We start from the raw sequence: 22,761 nt of genomic DNA, 5'->3' as shown, positions 1-22,761 counted from the left end.
GCGGCTCCGGGCCTCTGGACGCCCGCCGCCAGGCCCGGCCCCGGGGGCGCGGCCGCCGGGCTTCCGTGCAGCCCAGGGGGGCTCGGGGCCGTGCGCCGCCGCCGCCAGGCTTCTGACAAAACCCACTTGACCACCAAGGCCAGCCTCTTCCTGAAAGCCCCGCTCGCTCCGATACAGGAAGTGGAAGCGAGCAAGCGCCCAGAGCGCGGCGGCGGCGGCGGCGGCGGCTTCCCACTCGGCGCGGGGCTGGCGGCGGCGCCCGGCCCGGCCCTTCCCGAGGGCCAGCGCCAGGGCAATGCGGGCGCCTGGGGCACCGCGGCCCGCGCCGCCTGGCGCCTGAGCCCCTCCGTCCACCGTCCCGGAGCTGCCGGCGGCATGATCCGACGGGCCGGCGGGCCCGCGCGCGGGGACCCCTCAGGGTAAGTCCGGGGCGAGTGCCCCTCTGCTTCCCCGCCCCCGGGCGTGCTCGGAGCTCCAGGAACGGCCCCGGCTGCCCGGCCTCGGGGCGTCGGGGGACACCGAGCGCCTCCCCAGGGCGGGACTCCGGTTCTGCGCGGAACGGTGCCGCGCTGGGGGCTGCGGGACCCGGGGACTTGGCTAAACTTTGAAGCCCAGACGTCACTGCTCGCTGCAAAACCAACCGGCGTGTTCCGCGCCCAGGCGCCCGGGCGGGCGGGTGCTAGAAGGGCGTCTCTACCTGTCAGAGCCGGGGCGGAGGGACTGTGTGGACGCGGCCCATTCCCCTCGGCTCCTGTGCCACCCGAACTGCAGAAGCGATCCTTGGGGGTCCGGATCCCGCCGGCCTCTCGCACCCGCCGCTCAGCCTGCGCCACCGCGCGCGTCCTCGGAGGCTGACGCCCGGCAGGGCGCGGGCTGGGGGGCCAAGGTCCCCGAAACTTTGGGCGCCCGTCGCCCAGCGGCTGACAGGTCCGCCTGCACCGCGGACCCACCGGGATCCCCTTCCCTGTCCCTCAGGCGGGTCCGGGAACAGTGACCTTTGGACCGGCCTTTGTGGAGCCTGGTGCTTGGGGAGGGCCTAGGACGCACAGGCTTCGCTGAGGTCTGCGGGATCCCGGGGAGATGGCACACTGCTTGGCGGGCGTGAAGCCGAACTTGTTTGGGAACTGGCTTTCAAGCGGGGATCTCTAGTGCCTCGTTTTAGGCCCCCCACCTCCTAAGAACCCTAAGTTGTTTCTGGACGTTGCTCAGGGATGCGCACCCGGGGGGAGGATTCCCTCGCCCCGCCCAGCCCAGTGGGCGTCTCGGGAAACTTCGGGGGGTCGAAGAGGCTCGGATTCCGGAGGCAGATTCCCGGGAAAGCCTCTTGGAACCCTCTGGGTGTCAAGGTTTATGGGCGCCGCCGCCCCCACCCACCCCTCCCGGGGCTGCCATTCCTGGCTGTTTGGTCTAAAAATCCCGGGCCTACTTCTGTGATACCCAGATACTCCCTGGCCTAGCTCCCTGACCTCAACTCCCAGGGCCTCAGTTCTCTACCTTGTAAAGCAAGAGGAATGGGCTGATCTTGTGCAGTTCTGGATTGGGGAGCAACTGGAGGTAATTGGTTCCTTCTCTGGTGGAAGGCGGGTGGCACGGAGGGGCCCTTAAACTGTTTGCATCTGAATGCCTCCCTCCTCCCTCTTCTCCCATCCCTGCCCCTCCCCGGAAATTCTGCCTGGATGCTTTCCCTTGGAAGTGACCTCTGCAAAGACAAATGTCATCCGGTGGGAAGAATTGGAAATTATGTTGGGGAAGGAGCCCCTTAGGGGCAAGTATGTACCACACCCAGTATTGCAGGGTGGAGCTAGGAGGAGTTTCCCAGGGAGGAAGGGGTGGTGGGGGGTCAGGGTCCTGACCTCTCCAGCTTCCCTTTTCCCACCCCCCCCCCCCCAGGAATGACCTGGCCTCACCCACTTCCTCTTGCGTTTATTTGGTTAAACTTTTCTGCGCCTCAGTTTACTTACTCTATGAAATGGAGATGAATAATAGTAATCGCCCTCACACAGTTGTTTCAAGGATTAAATGAGATAATGCATAGAAGAGTTTTGCACATTGGAGCACCGGGGTGCCTCATTTGCTTGAGCCCCTGATTCTTGATTTGGGCTCAGGTCGTGATCTCAGGGTCCCAGGATGCAGCCCTGGGTCAGCCCCGCCTGGTGCTCTCCGCTGAGTGGGGAGTCTCTCCGCTGAGTGGGGATTCTGCTTGAGATTATTTTCCTTTTCCCCTCCCTCTGCTTGCTTATTCTTTTGCTCTCTCTCCCTAAAAATAAATAAATCTTTAAAAAAAAAATAGGGTTTTGCACATTTGCCTGTAAACTACCCCCCCTTTTCTTTTTTAAAGATTTTATTTATTTATTTGACAGACAGAGATCACAAGTAGGCAGAGAGGGAGGCAGAGAGAGGGGGGAAGCAGGCTCCCTGCTGAGCAGAGAGCTGGATGGGAGGCTCAGTCTCAGGACCCTACGATCATGACCTGAGCCAAGGGCAGAGTCTTTAACCCCGCTGAGCCACCCAGGCACCCCTCGCCTGTAAACTCTTAATAGTTATTTTTGATAATAGTAGTTATCTCTGTTTACCAGTTGTTTAGCCTTGGAAAAGAGACCTGGCCTTTGCCTTATCCGTAAGTTTGGGATAATAGTAACACCCACTTCATGGGATTGTTGTGAGGTTTGGATGACTTAGTATTTAAGCAGCTGCCTAGAGGCAGCTAAGGGTTAACATACCGGCTCAGTCCTGCTTAGAACAGTGCTGGCACATTCTAAGGAATATCAGTTTGCTGCTAAAAACATTTTATTTAAGAGGACCTCTTGTGTTGGAAGGGTTCCTAAATAGTATCTCACTGAACCTTGGACCTGGTACAGAAATCCCTTTGACAACATTTCTGGAAGGTACTCACATACCTTCAGGGACTGGGCCAGGCACAAACCTAAGAAAGGAATTCCCGAACTTGAGTGGCAGCCTGCCTCCTGCTAACTTCTACCTTATGATGACACCCTGCTCTCCCCTCAGAGAGCAGGGTGTCAAGAGCATTCCTTCTTGACTCTCAGGTCCTAAAAGGCAGTTCTTGGATGCACCCCCACACATCTCCCGTTCCCTGGGCCGTACCTCCACCCTTTGGGTGGGCACCTTCCCGCCCAAAGATGACCAGGAGAAATCATCTAGGACTCCTCACCCCCAGGCCACCCCTGCAGACCCTGCAGACCACTCAGGGCTGAGACCTGAGTCCTACGCTGAGGATTCTTGGAAGCCCCCTCCTTCTCGCTGGCCAGAGATGATGTTCAGACAGCCAGGGGAATGCCTCCCACTGTCCTCCCCCTGGGAGCTAGGATGGTGTCGCTTGGGTATCAGCCCCTGGAAGAGGAGTGTGAGGATCTTGGCACACAAGCTCCATCTACTTCTTGTTGAAAATGTCAGCTGGGGCAAAAGAAAAGGCAGACGGGCTGCCCAGTATCCTTGGTGCGGACACTTCTTGTCCTTGTTGTTGGATAGATAGTGTCTGCATTGCGGGGGAGAGTGGGGAGCATGAAAGCAAGCCCCGGCCTGCTTGCAGCTCATGTTGCCAAAAGAAACAGACAATCAGGGTAAAGGGTGTGGGGACCCCAGGGAGGTGGTCCTGGAGCAGGTGGTTGGGAAGGCTCCTGCAAGGGGGTGGCGTTTGGGAGAGACCCAAAGGAAGTGGGCAAGTAAGGCAAGTCCCTGGGGGATACTCCTGGCGCGTTGGGAACCTCGGGGCTGGGGAACCTGGAGTAGAGTGTGGGAGAGGAGGACAGAAGGCGGTGTGGTCGGGTAACAGCTTTGGAGCGTGCAGGGGGCCGCAGATGGGGTTTGCACAGACAGGTGAGCTGATTTGGGCTGGGGCCGGACTGTGGGCAGACTGTAGAGGGAACAAGTGAGGGAAACTGTAGGGAAGGAAGCTCTTCAGAGAGAGAGGGCTGCGGGCTGGGGGGCTGGGCAGTGAGGGGAGAAGCTGCAGCCACAGGATCTGGGGATGAATTGGAGGTGGGGGTGGGGGAGCGGGAGAGGCGTGGAGGGTGACGGGAAACTGTGACCTGCTGAGAGGCCAGGTGCCACACTGTGCAGGGGTCATAGAGGATGTGGACACTCAGAGCCCACACTTTTATGTCTGATAAATTGAGAGTCTGCTGAAGATTTTATTTGAAAAAGAATTCCACTCTTGGATCTAATCCAATCCCCTAATTTGGCGACCAGGGAAAGGAGTCCCAGAAAGAGGAAGTGACTTAGCCAAGGTCTTAGGAGCTGGAGGTGGAGCTGGGCCTAGATATCGGGTCTCTTGAGCCTTGCGCCTGTAAGGGGTTGCCTGGGCCAAGCCCCAGGGTTTGGGAGATCCCTGGCTTTCTGCCTCATGCCTGACATAATGCAGGTGTCCTCCTGAACCCCTTGAGAGGGGTCCCTCAAGTGCTCCAGGCTCTAAGACTGGTGGCTCTTCTGGGCTGGGCCCCCCCCCAGAGCAGTGATGAACTGAGTAGGGCTTCCTTGTTTCCTTGCCTTCGGGGTCTTAGGCAGCCAGGTGGTCCTGGCTGGCACTCTGCTGGGAAACCCACCCCCTTTCAGACCCCTTTCAGACCCCTTCAGAAGGGAGTGAGGGCCTGGGAGTTATCTTGTTCTTGGCCAGCTGGCTTAGAGAGAGTGAATGCTGCTCTGGCAGCCAGCTCTGGAACTTTCGGCTGTATAACTGTTCACCCAGTGACTTTTCTAAACTGTTGATCTCCCTTTGAGCTCATCCCCCCCCTCCCCGGGGGGTACCAAATGGGAATGGTTCTTTGCTGCTAGAGACAGAAGACAGCCATGCAGCCACTGTTGAGGTCACTCAGGCTGCATGGGAAAAAACAACGTAACCCCGATAACTGTTAATCACCACTGTCCTCCATACACTCTTCTAGGTCTGCATGAATTCGACGCACAACTTTACTTTTTCTGTCCTCCCTGGACGGAGACAGCTGCCATAGGCTCCTGCCTTTGCCCACAATGTTCCTTCCCACCGGGATGCTGCCACCTCCCCCATGAAACCTTCTATCCACGCAGCTCTTGGACATTGTTCCTTTTTGAATACTCAAAACACGTTTGGCATGAACTACTTATTTACCGAGCAAGACACCAAAACTCCTTTAATGTCACCTCTTCTCGCTTAGATGTCAAATTTCCAAATAAAAGGATCTTTGATTTTATCCTCACTCGCTGGATTCCCCTAATTCTAGCTGTGTTCCCTTGCTTCTTGGGGAGAGAGGGTGGGGGAAGAGGCCTGTTCTGGACCCCCGATAGTGCATCCTCAGCAGAAAGAGTGGAGTTAGCTGGATAGATAACATCTGGGGGAGCCCAGGCTGGGTCACTGGGTCCCAAGTGCAGGTCTGCGGTCCTCTGAGAGACTAGGAAAATCAGCTGGTGGTGTGTGTGTGTGTGTGTGTGTGTGTGTGTGTGTGTGTATCAGCCAAGATCACCAAACACTCTCTTCTTGGGCAGAACTGTCTTTGATTCTGAGACTCAGGTTTGTTTACATGTTTGTTTTTGGCATGTAAAGCCTCCTTTCTTCTATGAAATGATGGGGTAAATGGATGGTGGTTGTTAGTCTTTCATGTCTTTTCGGCAAAATAAAAGATTGCAGAAGGAGAGGCTGAGGAATGCTGCTCTGTTTCAGTGGGATTTATCCCTCTTGTGCCCCCTTCACACCCACTTCCACCCCCCCCCACCCCCCACAACACACACCTGGCCATCAGAGAGCCCAGCTAACTGTATCGTCCTTTGCTGATCTGGAAGAGGCTTGGGGCCTTGCTGGCTGGAGGACATCAGTAGGGCTGGCAGATGTCTCTAAGGTCCCACCCCATGGTGATTTGGGAGCATACTCTAGGAAGCAAGTCTCTAACTCTCTCTGGGCCCCATTTTCCCCATCTGAGAAATGAACCCAGTGATCTCCAGGTCCCTGCTTGGTCTGACGTTCAGTGGTTCCCCAAATCCTGACTGAAAGGCAGCAGAAGTTGGTATCCTAGAGTAATGTTAGAGCTTACAGGATTGAAGTGCCAACTGGAGATGAGCTCACCTTTTTTTCCTTCTGATGGCTAGAAGGGCAGGCAGCCTGTGGAATAGTCTAGAAAATCGGGGTACACTTTCATAAGAAACAAAGACCCAGAAAGGAGACTCTGGGTCATCACCCTGACCAAGTGCCTGGAAGGAAATGCTTTTTCTCTTCTGTGGGTTTATTTTTGGAAAGCCATTTTTGAAAAAAACGCATCAGTTTTGGAAGCCCACTTGGGGCCTGAGCCCCTGGTACCCTATAGAGCTTGCTGGCTGTATGGTGGGTCGGGAAGGTCGTTCTGGAGTGGCGTCTCTGAGTGTGACTGGATTCATGAGGTGGTGCCTGCTCTCGCCATTTTGTGTGTGAGCTGAGGAGATGCTGAGGAGGTCACAGGCAGCGTCATGAAACAGAGCTCCTGGTGGGAAGACTGTCCTGTCAGGGTTTGACAGGGATGAGGCCCAAGAGAAGGGGCTCCCTGTCGGACAGGCTGGTGTTGGGTGTCGGGAGGCTCCCTTGTAGCAGGCTTGTCCCTGTGAAGGTAGGGCTGCAGGTGACACAGTGTGCCCCCCCACACACACACACTGTGTTATACAGTGAACCCAGACCTTTCCCTCTTGTCAGCAGGGCCTAGAAGGAGGAATAAGTGTTGGGTGGGTATAGAGGAACCCTCCCCTCTGCTTAGGTTCCACAGAGCAATGGGGAGGGCCTTACTAACTCCGTACCTGTGTGGCTGTCTGCCTCTGTCTCTGCCTCTGGTAGAAGAATCTGGAAGCCACCATCATAGCCGCCACCTCCGGCTCACCCCACCTGCCAGTACGTCCTCTCCTCCCTCAAGCCCATCTCCTGTTCACAGGGAGTGGAGCTTAAGGAGGCTACTACCCCAGTGGCTACAATAGCTCTGGTGATCGAAACTCCTGCTGGTCAGAACCAGCTCTGGTGGTCAGCAGAGCTCCTTGCCCCCATCTTGCCAGGAATTCCTGGGAGTGTTCCTACCCCAGTCGGTACTTGTTTGAAAGACGAACCAGCCCGCTGTGAAATGTTGGTTCCATTTTAAAAGCAACAGCCTAGAGAGCGGTTGTGGTCAAGGCCTGTTGCTGCCGTGTGCACTGTGGCTGAGCGCACACTCAGGCCACATCCTATGGGCCAAGGGCACCAGCCCAGGGGCCAGGCCCCCCTGCACCCTCCATCCTGGTGCCAGGCAGAGTGACAGTTCCCACAGAACCTACACACAAACCTGGGGCCCAGGGGAGGTAAGGGTTCTAGGAGAGGGAGACCAAAGCAGGGACTTTGAGCCAGTCCGTGAGAGGCTGCCCTAGAGGAGTTCATCCTGTGGGCCATCTCCCCCCATGAAGGTGGCCCCCATTTCCTCACTGACTCTGGGATCTTTGTCAAAGCCAAGAACTTTTTGTCCCTAGTTAAGAGATGGGACCTGAGCTGTCAACACCAACCCAACTCCTTGATTGACATTTGAGAGGAGATCTCAGGGCTGATGAAAAAGCCTGTTTTCTGAAGATGGATCGAGGCGAGAGGGGGAGGGGGAGGAATAGCCCAGGAGGAGGAAAAGGGACCACATCAGTGGCAGAGAAGCCTTCTGCTTCCATACAGGTTGTCCCAGAGCTAAATTATTCCCTGGGTCTGAAGTGTGCTTTTTCACCCACCTCTGGAGACTAAAGAAATAAAGGACTCTGCATCTGAAATTCAGTCTGATGATCTCTGGCTAAAGGAGCAAGCTCTCAAGAAGAAATGCACCAGGGACTTTTCTCCCCAACCTCCATGTCTCCAGCTTCCTTAATCTCAATCAATATCTGATGGGTACTGTAGATTTCTCTAGGGATATTGCAATTCTAAGCAAGGACTTAGCTTCCTATGGATGGCATCTGATGATAGCATTTATTCATTTATTATGCTTGCTTCTTTCTGTTCTTGACATTTTTGATGGAGGATCCATCTAAAATATATTCAGAAATTCTTTTTTGGGCTACTAGCTTCTTTATCCATCGTCACCCATCTATCCATCCCTTCATCCATCCATACACTCATCCACCCCACCTCCCATCCACCCACTCATCTTCCCATCCTGCCATCCATCTATCCATGCATCTACCCATCCTCCCATCCATCCTCCCATCCTTACACTCATCCATCCATCCATCTATCCATCCATCCATCCATCCTCCATCCATCCATCCATCCTCCATCCATCTACCCATTCATCCATCCTTCATCCATCCTCCATCCATCTATCCATCCATCCATCCATCTATCCATCCATCCATCCTCCATCCATCCATCTATCCATCCTCCATCCATCCATCCTTCGTCCATCCATCTATCCATCCTCCATCCATCTATCCATCCATCCTCCATCCATTTATCCATCCATCCATCTGTTCATCCATCCACCCTCCATCCATCTATCCATCCATCCATCCTCCATCCATCTATCCATCCATCCATCCATCCATCCATCTATCCATCCATCCATCCATCCTCCATCCATCCATCCATCCATCCTCCATCCATCCATCCATCCATCCATCCATTCTCCCATCCACCTGTCCAAACACTTGTTCATTCGCCCTTCCATCTATCCGCCGATTCATTAATCTATCCATCAATCCATTTGTTGAACATCTAGGAGTTTCCAGTTTATCTGTTACAGACAATAAGAGAAATATGCACATAATTAAATCACAGGGCACTATATAAAATCATGCCTGTGTTCTGTTACACCTGCCTTATGATGAACAGGGAGGACTTTCTGGCAAAGGCGGCATCTGGATTGAGTTTTGAAGGATGAGTAGGATTTTAACAGCTAAAATAGGGCATTTGCAGAGAAGGGCATCCCAGATCGAGCAAAAGCACAAAGCAAGAAGGTGGAGAAGGACAAATTGTGTGTGGGAGCCCTCAAGAGCCTCATCTGGGGGCAGCAAGGAAGAGTTCTGTGTGTAGTGAACCTAGAAAGGGCCTTGGGGCCCGCGTGGCAACAGATGGAAGAGTTTGGATTTAACCACGGTGGGGAAAACCACCACTTAGAGCAGGGCAACCCTAGGCAAATCCTGTACCTGCCAGGACATCTTTCTCATTTTTCTGTGCCACATAGAGCAGGGAGGGATCCCTGCCTCCCAGGGTTGTTGTCACCATTCCACGAGAGGATGTTGGTTCTTAGCTATGTGGGCTGAGATTAATTGGGAGTTATTACACGTATCCATAGAGGGGGTGTGTGCACACGTGCACTTGTGCACTATTGATTTCCCTCCCAAAGTCTGTTATATACCTAAAAATGGTCACACACCGACACACCAAAATAGCAACATTTAAAGCATCAAACATATTTCTATCTTTGAAGCTACACCCAGTCTGAGTGCCTGTTTACTTGATTTCGGTCTGTGGGCACAGTTTTGATCTGTGTGTATGTGTGTTTTAGTCTGTGTGCCTCTTTTCACACTGAGTGTTCCTTATATGCCTTTTTATATGCTGTGCTATGGACATACATTACCCACATACCATCTTGGATGGCCTTATCATATAATGACCATTTTATTGGTTGGAGTTGACTTGTGTCAGCTTCTTTCTCATTCCCTCTGTTTTAAATGAAGCTCCTGGAAACTTCTTTGGTTCTTGAGTTGGAGGAGGGTCTAGAGTTGGAGGACCATTTCCTTGAGAAGTATCACTATCCTGGAGTACTCGAATTCAAGGGTAAAGCAGAGCCTGTTGATTGGCCCCTGAATTTTAATTGGGTTAAAATTTTAGCTGAACATGTCCCAGTTTCATTGAAGCTACGTGTGGCCACATGATTAAGTTCAAGATGATGAAATTTAAGTGGGGAGTTTAATTTGCATGGAGATATCCTTAAAAAGAAGGGGCATGCCTTTCTCTCCTTTCCTCTTTCCTGTTGGCTGGAATGCAGATGTGATGGTTGGAGTTGAAGCAGCCATCTTGGACTCTGAGGTGAACTGAGAATGGAGGTTCCTAAACATGTTGGAGCATCATTCCACCCCAGACTACTGACTTGGACTTTTATATGACAGAGGAATACCCATCTGTCTTATTTAAATCACTGTTCTTTTAGATTTTCAGACACAGACAGACTTAATCTAACATAAAAAGTTTTCTTTCCTGTCACATAGTCCCAGATTATGTCAACAGTAATAAAGCTGCTTGGCAGGGCTGCCTGCAGGTCTTCATTCCTAATAGAGGTTGGAAGGAGGGAGAGGAGGAGAGAGAAAAGAGAGTTTTGTGTCGACCCAGGCTCTTATTTGGAAGACTAGATTGCAAACACTTTCTCCATCTTGGGTCTTTTGTGAGCTTTAGATTTCACCAGAAGCTGCAGACTTGTTATAGGGCAGAACTTTGCTGACCAACCGCATCTCTTCTTTCAGTCTCAGTTTCCCCATCTCTGCCATAGAGAACCTCTCGCAGGTTAACCCTCCCTGTGCTGACCCTCTGCAGCTCCTTCTGAGAAGGAGTCTTCTGTCACTCCAGCACCAGAAAGGCTGGGCCCAGTCTGAGCAGTGCCTGTGTCCTTGCTGGCTGCCACTGTCCATCCATCCATCCGTCCATTCATCCATTCCCCACCTCTTCTTTTTTTTTTTTTTAAAGATTTATTTATTCACTGTAGAGAGTGTGTGCAAGCAGAGGGAGGGGCAGAGGCAGAGGAAGAAGCAGATTTTCTGCTGAGCAGGGAGCCTGACGCAGGGCTCCATCCCAGGACCTTGAGATTCATGACCTGAGTCGAAATCAAGAGTCAGACTTTTAACCAACTGAGCCACCCAGGACCTCCCCACCCCCTCTTTCTTTTTTTAAGTAGGCTCCACACTCAGCCAGCGTGGAGCCTGCCTTGGGGCTTGAATTCAGGACCCTGAGATCAAGACCTGAGCCGAGATCAAGAGTTGGACTCCACCCAGGCGCCCTCCTCACTGCCTCTTTTTTGAGCACTTCTTGGGCACCAGGCTGGTGCCTCCCCAATCCAGCCCCTGCTTACAGATGATTCTGTGGCACAGTGAGGGGCAGGGATGGTCCTGAGGCCTCACAGCTGGACCCGGGCTCTTTCCGAGGCTCCGTGAAGGTTCCTAGGCCACACTTTTGCATGAGGCATCAGAGATGGGGGCAGGGGAGACTGGCACATCAGTCTTCACTGGCTGCCTCTCCCTCCAGCCTCTGGAAAATGTGAGGCCTTTCCTGCCTCAGAGCACACAGGCCCCACCTCCAGCTCCTGCAAGAAATCTTCTGGGCTGTCCAGCCCCTAAGGCTGTTGCATACAGTTGTGCGGGTTGTTCACTGCACAGAGGCACCTGGCTGAGAGAGAAACCAGTGGGGGCTGAAATTTCATTCTCTTGCCCAGGCATGTATGATGTCAAGCCATGGGTGGGTCGGGGGGGGGGTGCCTGCATTCATGGGGAGGAAGGACACCACATTCTAATGTACACAGAGGAACCACACAGGCTGGCAGGAACCCTGGATGGCAGTAGACCCGTCAACACCCTTGCTCCTTGCACCTGTCACAGTGTGCTCTCAGTCCATGGCCCCAGTAGACTATAAGCTCCCAAGGGCAGAAAGAGGGATTCCCCTTGGCAGGTGTCATTGTCATCCCAGCACGCTGCTGGCCGGTACTCAGCTCCCAGAGCACAAGTGCTGAGCAAGAGTGGGGAAGAGTGTCCAGCTCTTTTTGAGTTTGTTGAGTGACTATGCGGCAGGTTAATACAAGGAGAGAGGTAAGGGGAGGTTGACCGGGGCAGAAGGTATCTGGGAGAGGGAAGGGGGCCACTGGGAAGCCAGCAGCTTGGGAAGGCGGTGAACCAGTATTATAAGGGGGTAACTGGACGAGCCATCGGGGCCCCCTTTGGGTGGGAGGCCTGAAGAGTAGAGCTGGGGCTGGAGAAACCAGAGGCCCACAGGCATGCCCGGCTTAGCCCCTGACCCCACTTTTGCAGGTCCCGGGCTGCTCTGAGCCCTTTGATGCCCTCCTAGTACCGTGTCCTGGAGCCCAGCGTTGGTCCAGCAGTGGCCCGATGGCTCATCCAGAGGGTCTTGTGGGGACACAGGAGGGATGTGCAGGGCTGTGCCTACAGGATGTGGGATGTCACCTAGAGCTCTGGGGCCCCTGCTGACTGAGGGGTGTCCTGCTCAGACACAAGGGTGTCTGGGAGAGCTTTCTCAGGGAAGGCAGAGCCATGCCAAGTGATGTGTGGGAGTTTCCCAGGTAAACACGGAGGGAAGGAGCCAGCATGGCCATGCTCAGGGGGTGCCATGGGCTCAGCATGATCCCCATTTGCACTCCGTCCAGATGGAGGGGGGTGTTTAGGAGAGGGACCAGACAGCAGGGGCCCTTTGGCTTGTCCTGAAGAGATGAGTGTGTTCCCTGTTTAAAAAACTGAACTGTGTATTCATTTCCTAGGGCTGCTGTAACAAAGTAGTGCAGGCTAGGGGGTTTAAAGCAAGAGAGATCGATTCTCTCATGATTCTGGAAGCCAGGAGTCCTACCCTGGCTTCCAGGCCCCTACGAGAGGGGCCACACTCCCTCTGAGACTAGGTAGACCCCTTCTTGCTCTCCCCAGCTTCAGGGGCCCCAGGAAGTTCCCATTGAGTCCTGGGCTTATAAGCTGCCTGCCAGCCTCTGCTCTCCGTGTGTCTGTCCCTGTCTAGTCTCCTCTTCCAAGGAGACCGGTCCTGCTGGATTTGGTCCCAGCCTGCTCCAGGATGACCTCATCTCAACTCATTACATCTCCAACAACCTTCTTTCCAAATAAGGTCACACTTGGAGGTGCTGGCGGTAAGGACTTGAGCATATCTTTTGCGGGGACACAGTTCAACCCACAATGAACTAAAATTTATGTAGGGTAAAATTCACCTTCTTTTGTGTCCATTTCCAATGCTTTGTCACACATAGGTGGCCTGGGTCACTGCCACCCCAACCATGATATGGAATGGGCTGTCACTGTGTAAAATTCCTCGGTGCCCTTTTGTAGTCAGCCTGCTCCCCAGTCACTCATTTCTCCTGGGTCCTTACATTCTGCCTTTTCGAGAGTGTCACATGCACGCTGCCCTGTGAGTCTGGCTTCTTTCACTTAACTGAAGGCGTGTGCGATCCAGCTGTGGCTATGTCTCAGTACCGTGTTCGTTTTCATTGCTGAGAGGATCTCATGGCTTTGGACGTGTCCCCATTATTTACCCATTCACCCACAGCAGCACATTTGGGTCGTTCCAGTTTTGGGCAATGACACATAAAGCCCCTGCCAACATAGGCATAAAGGGTATAGGTTTTGGGTAGGGAACTCCGTGGGCCAGCTTGCATATGGCAGCTGCCACGTGAAGAAGGACATGCGGGGAGACCAAAAGGAGGTGACAGCAGAGGTCTAAGCGAGCAGTGATGGTGGCCTGGACAAGTATCTTGGCAGCAGGGGTGGGGAGAAGTGGGCCCACTGGAGAGTAGAGTGGACAGTGCCTGGGGGTGGCCAGGGTGGGTGCCGTGCCGTTGTAGAGGCCGCCGTGCCGGTGTGGAGGCCTGCCCTCTGCCTTCCCCGGGGCAGGACAGCTGCTGTAGCTCAGTGGGACAGTCTGGACCTGAGGAGCTGACGGGGGGGGGGGGGGGTGCACTAGTGTAACGGGGTAGGGAGGGGTGTGGACCCTGGAGCAAACTGCCAGGACTCACGTTCTCTCCGCCTGTTTGCTCATCTGTAGAACGGGGATGCTAATGGCTCCCAGTTCACAGACCCATTGTTGGGTCGTGTGAGTTACTACCTGTCAGGAACTTGGACCAAGTCTGACCCGTAGAAGGTGTTCAAGAAACCCGAACCCTGTCAGTGGCCTTCTGAGGGGCCTCAGCTCCACACCCTCTTGTCTGCTCCACTCACCCCTTTGACAACAAGCCAGTCTGTGGTGCCTCTTGTGGCTCTGTGAGGCCATGGATGACCCTGTCATCTGGGCCCTGCCCCAGGTCTGCCCTGACTTGCTGGGACAACATGAGCTGCCTCCTTTACCTCTCTGGGTGTCGCTACCTCTGCTCACCCCATGTGGAGGTGCAAAGCCCCATGGTGTGTGGGGCTCTGTGCAGAATGACGGCAGCATGGCGGCCACACACAGTAGGAACTTCGTAAAGACACACCTGTGAGGGGTGCCTGGGCGGCTCCGTCAAGCATCTGACTCTTGGTTTCAGCTCAGGCCATGATCGCAGGGTGATGGGATCAAGCCCTGTGTGGAGCCGGACACAGGGACCTGGAGCCTGCTTCAGGTTCTCTCTCTCCCTCTGCTCCTCCCCCTTCCTCTCTTAAAAAAAAAAAAAAAAAAAAAAAGATGTGCAGGTGACCTGCGAGGCCCAGGTGAGTGACTCTGGGTGCACTCCCAGGATTGCGGGCTGGCAGAGTCTCCACTGTAGTTGCCACAAATTTCATCCTCCTGTTGTCCTCCCAGACCCATCCTCCGCCTTTGACAAGAGCTGACCTGGCAGCCGCGTGGGCTGTCCAGTTGGAGGTGAGCAGTGCCTGGCTTGGGCTCCGCAGGGAGAGGTGCGGTGGGTCCTTGTCCTCTCTGTGGGAGACCCTTGCTCTGAGACCAGGGTTCACGTCCACGTCATGACCGGTGCCGGGCCTAATGAAGGAGCATTTGCAGTCAGCCGTCAGGACTCACAGAGTCCCTGTTTGTACATTCTCCCACTTAAAGTTATTCGTAACCCTCAAATCATAGCACCTCGGAAGTCATTTGCAGTCGTGCTCAGAGTGGCGATAAATTGGGATTCCCCTGATGCACACATTGCCACCTGAGGCCGGATCAAGTGAGACGCTGCCTTCTTGTTTCAGTGCTTACCCTTCTAACGAGCCCTTGTCGTGGTCTGTTGGGTGCCATGGTTTTCCCATTTTCTGTGCATTTTGTTGGTGATTTCACTGTTTACAGTGTCCCCCAACCACAGAGCTAAAGTGCTTTCTAGCGCTCCAAAATGCAAGAACACCGTGAGGGCCTTGCAAGAAAATGCGAGTGTTCGAGAAGCTTCTTTCAGGTGAGGTATATGCGCTGTTGGCTGTGAGTTCAATATTCGCGCGTTGAGAATATATACTAAGTGAAGTGTCTTTAAAAAGAAAGGAGCATAAGGAAGGTTATGTATTGGGGCGCCTGGGCGGCTCAGTCGTTAAGCATCTGCCTTCAGACCTGGTCATGATCGCAGAGATCTGGGAATCGAGCCCTGCCTGGGACACTGCTCAGCAGGAAGCCTGCTTCCCTCTCCCACTGCCCCTGCTTGTGTTCCCTCTCTCGGTGTCTCTCTCTGTCAGACAAATGGTAAAATCTTTAATAAGAACAAAACAAAAAAACAAAAAAAGGAAGGTTACATGTTAATCAGTTGACAAAATGTTGTGACCAGCGGCTCACAGGAACCTCACCCAACCGTGCGTTTCCCCTGGACAGAGTGGTTCGGTATTCGCTAACTCAGTGCTCATGGTGACTTCATAGAACAGAACAACCACAGAAAATGAGAACTGATTATAGCTACATTGTACAGAGAAATTGATCCCACATCTCTCCCCTGGACTGTCGGCACTCCGTGGAATTAACAAGTCCCTATTTTGTGTATGGTCTGTCCTTCAAATGCACAGGTCCTTGGGATTGGCCCTCTCCTTCTGTCCACTCCCACCCCCTTGGTCCTCTCCCCTCCAACAAAATTGAAGACTTGGAAGGTTTCCAGGAAGGGGAGTGGTCTGTGTTAGTGTTTCATATCCTGTGATTTGGATAGGATAATCTTTGTAGAGGCGCCTGGGTGGCTCAGTCATTTAGGCGTCTGACTCTTGGTTTTGACTGGGGTCATGATCTCAGGGTTGTGAGATGAAGCCCCGAGGTGGGCTCTGCACTTAGTGGGGAGTCTGCTGGAGATTCTCTCTCTCCCTCTCCCTCTGCCCCTCCCCACACATGGGCACGTCTGCTCTCTCTCTCTCTCTCTGTCTCTCTAAGATCAGTCAATCTTGTAAAAGAAAAGGATCTTATCAGGGAGCAGCATATCATTCAAAGCAAGTAAAAAGGGAGGATTCTTGGCATTCATAGACACGTCCCTAATAATTATAGCCATTATGTCTGGAAGGCGTACATCAGGCCCCTTTGCTGAGAGTTTTTTTGTTTTTGTTTTTTTGAGTTCCTGATCACAGCCCTAGGAGGCTGGAGTTAGTGCCCAGTGTTCAGGACTTGAACAGTGTTCAGTGTTCAGTGACTCGATCAGAGCTCTCAGCAGTCAGTGGGAGAGCCCAGATCTGGATCCAGCACTGTCTGAGTCCAGAGCCATCATCCTGAGCCCCTGAGCTCCTTGCATCCCAAGGTTCCGGGACCTTGCTGCATCTCCTAGAGCCCGGTGTGGTGTGGACCCTCCCCTGCTTTCGGAGCCCCTCTGAAGGGTGGCCTCCTTGCCCCCTCCCTGATTCGGCCCTGTCCCCATAGGCAAGCCTGGTCCCACTGACTAGTGTCTCCCTTGTCGTCCTCTGGCACAGTCCCACCCTGGGACCCGATCCTGGAGTCATGGAGAGACAGTCTAACCTGGGTGGGTTGGCAGGTGCCTGTCAGGCCTCAGGACGGCTCCCTATAGCTCCTTGTGCACCCCGCAGCCCCTGAAGTCAAGAACCCGGCATCCTGGGCTTCCCCCAGCCTCCTGCTCTGGAGGACTCAGCGTTGATGACTTCCCTCATGCTAAAGCATTGGGGATTGTGCACACTGTAAAGTCTGACAAGGACAGGTGGGCCCCGCTGGTTGCAGAGAACAAAAGCCTAAGTGAGGTGCCGCTGAAGGGTGGGATTTCAGGCAGGGAGCGGGGCCTCCCATTTGTGTTGCAAAGTGGGCCTGGGCCCAGGAGGCTGTAGGTGCCAAGAAGCCCCAGGATGAGTGAAACTGGCTTGTTCACATGACTTGCTCATCCCCCAGTAGAGGAAATGTGGTCACGACAACTGTTGGGTGGGTTGCAGGGTGACTCAGTGTCACCAGGGGTGGAAGGAGCGTGAGGCTGCCAGAGTTTCCTGCAAGGTGCTGTCTGGGCCCGTTGTCCGCAGCCCACAGCTGCCCCCTGCTCTGCCAGAGCCCCGAGGGAAGGCGACCATCAGCACTGTATATGGCCCCAGAGCCCTGGGTTGGCTCCATGCCAGACCCCACTTCCAGTTTAGAAATGGGGTTCACTTTGTCGAAGCATGTCCTCAAGGGTGATCACGACTCACCCTTCCAGCAACCCCCTAAAGTAGTGTAGGGCAGGGATAGTCTTCCACTTATTGCACTACTGAGTGAATGGAGGCCCAGAGAAGGACAGACACTTGTGCAAGGTCACACAGCAAGCCTGTAGGAGAGCCTAGAGCAGACCCCATCTCCCTTTCCCGGGCAAAGCATTTTCTGCACCACTGGGCTGTCCAGGATGAGTAATGTCACCAGCGACTGTTCATCGAGCCCTCATTAAGCTCCAGATAAAGTAGTCCGTCCTGTCCTCCCGGTGCGTTGTAGGACCAGTGCCGCTCTCACTGTCATTTTACCAACACTGAAAAGCCAGACTCAGAGTGGATTTTGGTCAGGCAGGGGAAAAAGAGAAATTCCTGCAGAGATCCAGCAGGAGGGGTGTGAGGGCACAGAGGCCCTTTGTCTCTCCTGGGTTGAGCCATGACCATCGTGGGCTGCTGCTGTCCCCCCTTGCCTCTCCCTCCCCAGCCCCAGTGTCAGGTGGGGGAAGGGAGCACTGCACTCTCCTTCCTTTTCCCCCCCGCAGCATGATGGGGAGCACTGAGTAAGCAGGAGGCAGGGCCAGAGGTCAGGTCACAGTGGGACACATGGGCTACCACGTGGTGCGGGTGCTCCTGGAAGTAAGAAGGCTGGCAGGGGCAAAGGACCCACCTTCCCAGAGCCATCTGAGCCCTGTTTTCTGAGCTGGGGCCTCCGCTGGGAAGGACAAGGCAGCAGACTTGGACTCTGGGACAAGGACTCTGGGAGCTTTGTAGAAGCCTGGGGAAGGGGGGCAGGCCGTGGGGGCTGGGATCTGTGAGCAAAGCCAGACCTGCAGCCAGGTCTGTAGAGGAGGGGCCCTTAAACATGGGAACGAGGTGACCAAGAGCAGAATCTTCCCCTCGAAGAGCTTTCTGAACAGAGTAATGGCAGATGGTAATAAAACTGGACGTGCATGTAATTCTTCTTTTTAATCTTCTTTCTTCCTTCTAATTGGAAACAGATCCCCCACATGGTACACGAATTCACATGCACTGAAAAGATTTAAACCAGGTAAAAGTCTAGACCTGTGTTGTCTAGAACCTTGGCCTCATAGAGCTATTTCACAAATTAAATTAATTAAAATAAAGTAATATGGGCGCCTGGATAGTGCCGTCGGTTGGGTGTCCGACTTTTGGTTTTGGCTCAGGCTGTGGTCTCAGGGCCGTGAGATCGAACCCCACTTCGGGCTCCGTGCTCAGTGTGGCGTCAGCTTGGGACTCTGTCTCCCTCTCTCTCTGCCCCTCCCCCTGGTGCTCATCTTCCCCCTCCCCTAACAAAATAGATAAATAAATCTTTAAAAAAAAATACATTAAAAAAAAATAAAATGAAGTAACAGTCTCACCGGCCACACTTCAGGTGCCCCCTCGTCACAGGCCACTAATGGTGACCACACTGGACAGGACAGGCACAGAACCTTCCCGTCATCTTCCACCATTCTTTGGCATAGCACTGACCACACCGGAAGCTGGGAAAACTCTCCTGGCTGGAAAATCGCTTTTGGAATCGGACTGGTTCCTTTGGACCCGTTTTGAGTTACGTATGTCGGGGGATCTGCCTTTCTTCCCACTGAATTGCACCTGGCCTGCCCAGCTCCTGGGTCCTGTGGGTAGGAGGGTGACATCTCCCCTGTGTTCCGGATGAGAAGGAGGTAAGAGGGCCATGGGTAAGGGGAGGGTGGGGTCAGGTCCGTCCCTAGGAACAGTAGCCCTTCCCCTTGTTTGTCTCGGGTGGCTGAGGTGCGGCCAAGGGAGGGACTGGGGTGATCTGTCGAGTCCCCACACGTGGTGCCATCTTGTCTGTGACAGAGAGACACAGATGAGCACATGGTCTTCTGGGAAGACTCGCTCCTGGGCGTCCATTCCTGTACCTTTATTAAACCCCTGTAGTGTTTGCTTCTTGTTTTCTGAGTTTCATGAGGGTGTACAGACAGTGTAAGGAAAGAGAAAGAAGTCACCTAATCTTAGGATGAACCACCAGTGTTCGACCAGTTTATACTCTCATGGACAGAGCAGGAGGCCCTCATTCTGCCGTATCCTCCTGGGCCTCAGTAATGCAGGTCTTCCGCATCACAGCCCTTCTTGTGGGCTCTTGGAGTTTTCTTCCCAGATTCCTAGATTCTTCATGCTGTGGGGAACCTTCCTGCACTTGTGGATGCTTGGGAAGTCCTCCGTGGGAAGTTCAAGCATCTTGTTCATTTTTTCTGTTTGCTTCTGTTTGTCTTGTCTCTTCCTTATTTGTGTGCAGAAGAAGTTCTGTGCTTAAACTGGGTATCATCAGCCTGTTGCAATTCGAGTTACCAGTATCTTCTCCCACTGAGGGCTTGACTCGACTCTCTTAATGGTGTCTTGATGAACAGAAAGTCTTCATTTTAACGCAGTCAAATGTATCATTTATTTAAGGTCAGTGTGTGTGTGTGTGTGTGTGTGTGTGTGTGTGTGTGTGTACTGGTTAAGAAGTCTCTCTCTACCATCAGATTATGAAGATACTCTTTATTTTCTTCCAAAGCTTTTGGTTTTGCTTTCCACCTTTAGGTCAGGACAGAGTCTTCCTGGAACTGACTTTTATATATGCCATGAAGAATAGTCCAGTTCCTTTTTCTGCCCATGTGGATACCCCGTTGTCTCAGCACATTTTGTTGCAAAGACTGTCCTTTCCTCGGTGTCCTATTGTGGCCGTGCATAAATCAAGGGACTGTGTATGTGTCGAACTGTTTCTGAACTCTTCTAGTCCACTGACCTTTGTGTCTATCCAGCACCAGTACCACACCATCTTAATCACTGTAGCTTTAGAATAAGTCTTGGTACCCAGCAAACGAAATCCTACCCTGTTCTTCAAGTGTGTCAGGGATACCCTTGACCCTTAGCATCTCTGCTTCCATTTTCACAGAACACCTTTGGGAATCTAACTGGAATTCAATGATTCTTCAGATCAGTACATGTAGAAGTCATACCTTGGCATTCCATGGACAGGATCTGTCCTTCCATCTGTCCTCATCTTGTATGTTTACAATGTTCAATGTTTCATCTTCTATTACAAGCAGGAATCTGGAGGGTTTTGACAGAATGGGTTAAGAACTGGGCTATAGACTCAAACCAGCCAGGTTCAAATCCCAGCTCTGCTACTTACTAATTCCATAGCTTTAGTGAATGGCTTAACTTCTGTGCCTCAGTTTCCCCCTCTGTAAAATGGGAAGGATAACCAGAGTTATCTTACAGGGTTATTTTAAAGGATTAATGTAGTTAATATAGAGCAATGCCTGGTGCATACATATCTCTGAAACATTATTAGTTTATTTTTGAGTATGTAATACATTCACAGGATTCAAAATAAAAAAATATTTTTAAAAAGATGTATAGTAGGGGTACGTGGGTGGCTCAGTGGGTTAAGTAAGTGTCTGCATTCGGCTCAGGTTATGATCCCGGGGTCCTGGGATGGAGCCCTGCATCGGCTCTCTGCTTCTCCCTCTACCCTCCCTGCCTGCTCATGATCTCTTTCTCTCTCCCTCTCTCTCAAATTTAAGTAAAATCTTTTTTAAAAAATTGTTTCTTTGTAGGTCAAAGATAATTGCGTGTTGCCAGTAGTACTAATCATTCCTCAATCATTTCAATGGTTAATACAGTGTCATTGAGCACCTGTTCTGTGTTGATCCTGGGGCACCCAGCAGTAGATACGACCCACCCTGGAACACAGCGTGAGGGAGGAGAGTTCACGGGCAGTGACAGGCAGCATTGTTCACCGTTTGATTCTATTTTTTGATGTCTGGAAGTCACGTTGCAGTAAACATCTTTTGTTCGTGGAGCTTTATCGTACTTTTTTAAAAAGATTTTTTAAGATGTATTTATTTGAGAGAGAGTGAGAGAGACCAAGTATGAGAGAGCACAAGCAAGGGGAGCGGCAGATGGGGAGAGAGAAGCAGGCTCCCGGCCGAGCAGGGAGCCCAAGGCGGGGCTCCATCCCAGGACCCTGGGAGCAGGACCTGAGCTGAAGGCAGACGTTTAACTGCCGGAGCCACCCAGGCACCCTTATCATACTTTTAAAATATCTCTTTGAGATAGATTCTAGAAGGGAAAATGACCTATAATGGGCTATCCTAGCCAAAACAAGAAAGTGGTGTTCTCTAGATCTGCTTGGACAGAACCCAGATGTGTTCAACATCTGAAATCCCCTTAATGAGAACTTTTCTTTTTGGAAGTTACAAATTGTTTTAATTATTTTTTGAATAAGTGATATAGTCCCGTGGTTCAAATTCAAAAGGTACAAAAAGGTATACAGTGACGCACCTCCCTCCCACCCCCAGCCTCCCGGTCCCTCACGCAGGGCACCAGGAGATCCCTCTCCCCTGTGTCTTTACAGAGGTGGCCTCAGCCCATCTCAGCATACATGTATCACATGTGTGAATGGGCCTGCCCACTCCTCGGTGTCCTGGGTTCTTGTGTCCCCACTGCCTCCAGCTTCAGTCCCAGGCAGGAAGTTTGTCCCCCAAATCCTGTCTTCTCCAGGAGCCATCTCCACGTTCAGTGAAGTTTCTAAGAATTTTTGGTAGGGGCTGGAGGAGGGAAATGTCAGCTGCTCTTTCACTATGTATGATTATTTTTGTAATTATTATTACCTAAGTCTAGAGTTTTGTCTGGTCCATAGTAGATGCTCAGTAAAAACCCATTGGATAAACAAATGGATGCTGATAACATCACTGAATGTTCACTGTATTCCAGGCACTATCCTGAACTCCTTACAGCAATCCCATAAGGTCGTAATGCTTGTATTTCCCATCTTAAGCGTAAGAAAATTGAGGCAGAGGGAGCCTTAGACACTTGTCAAGGTCACCAAGTGGGATTCTAATCCAGATTGTCTGGTTCCCTAAGCCCATGCTTAAAGCACTAGTCACCAGGGCCCTTGTCATCACTCAGAACCTGACTGCACACAGCACTGTGGAAAGAATTGGTCTTCACATCTGTGAGCTGAGTCCCGATGGGAGTGGACGGTCCTAACCCCGGACTGGTGTGGGGGAAGGTTGTCAGCAAGGCCAGCGGGCTGAGTCAGGTTCAGCCGCGTTCAAGGGGCTGGCTGGGATAGGGAAAGGGGCTAGGACCTGTGAGCCAGAGGAAGTTGCAGAGGGAGGCTGGAGGAATTTGACCCAGGTTCCCAGGAGGCCATGGGTGCCCAGGGCTATCAAGAACACAGATTGGCCAGGCCTCTGAGTCGGCAGTCAGAGCTTCTGAGAAACAGGGTCCGGGGGCAGGCCTGGGAGAGTGGGAGCAGCCGGCAGCGGGCTCAGCGTGGAAGGCAGGGGCCTCCTCCGGGCTCTTCCCAGGGCCCAGGAGGGGCTCCGTCTGGGCCGGTGGAAGCCTTAGGGCTCATCGGAGGAGCCAGCAGCCAGCCTGGAAGGTAGGGCTGGGAGCATGGCAGTGCTTGACACACACCGAGCAGTAGAGGTCTGCCGTACACACAGGTGTGGAAAGTTTGAAGGCCTTTGACCTGCCGGACCCCTTGATGTGGGCTGTGACGTGCGAACTCAGCCAGCCTGACCC

The 22,761-nt window shown here is 52.8% G+C and overlaps 1 protein-coding gene across 2 annotated transcripts in view; it reads left to right on the top strand.

Annotated features, from left to right (window-relative positions):
• Positions 1-258: 258 nt before the first annotated feature.
• RIN3 (Ras and Rab interactor 3) overlaps positions 259-22,761 on the top strand; it is a 116,625-nt gene continuing 94,122 nt past the window's right edge. For both annotated transcript variants that reach the window (XM_059182462.1, XM_059182461.1), the window contains exon 1: positions 259-419. In XM_059182462.1, the coding sequence (XP_059038445.1) occupies positions 376-419 (44 nt within the window). In that variant the 5' untranslated portion in view covers positions 259-375. The remainder of the gene's footprint in view (positions 420-22,761) is intronic.

This window comes from Mustela lutreola, chromosome 7 (genome assembly GCF_030435805.1).
Source record: "Mustela lutreola isolate mMusLut2 chromosome 7, mMusLut2.pri, whole genome shotgun sequence".
NCBI classification, from domain to species: domain Eukaryota; kingdom Metazoa; phylum Chordata; class Mammalia; order Carnivora; family Mustelidae; genus Mustela; species Mustela lutreola.
Note: the sequence above shows the minus strand (reverse complement) of the source record. Positions and strands in the feature narration are given on the sequence as shown.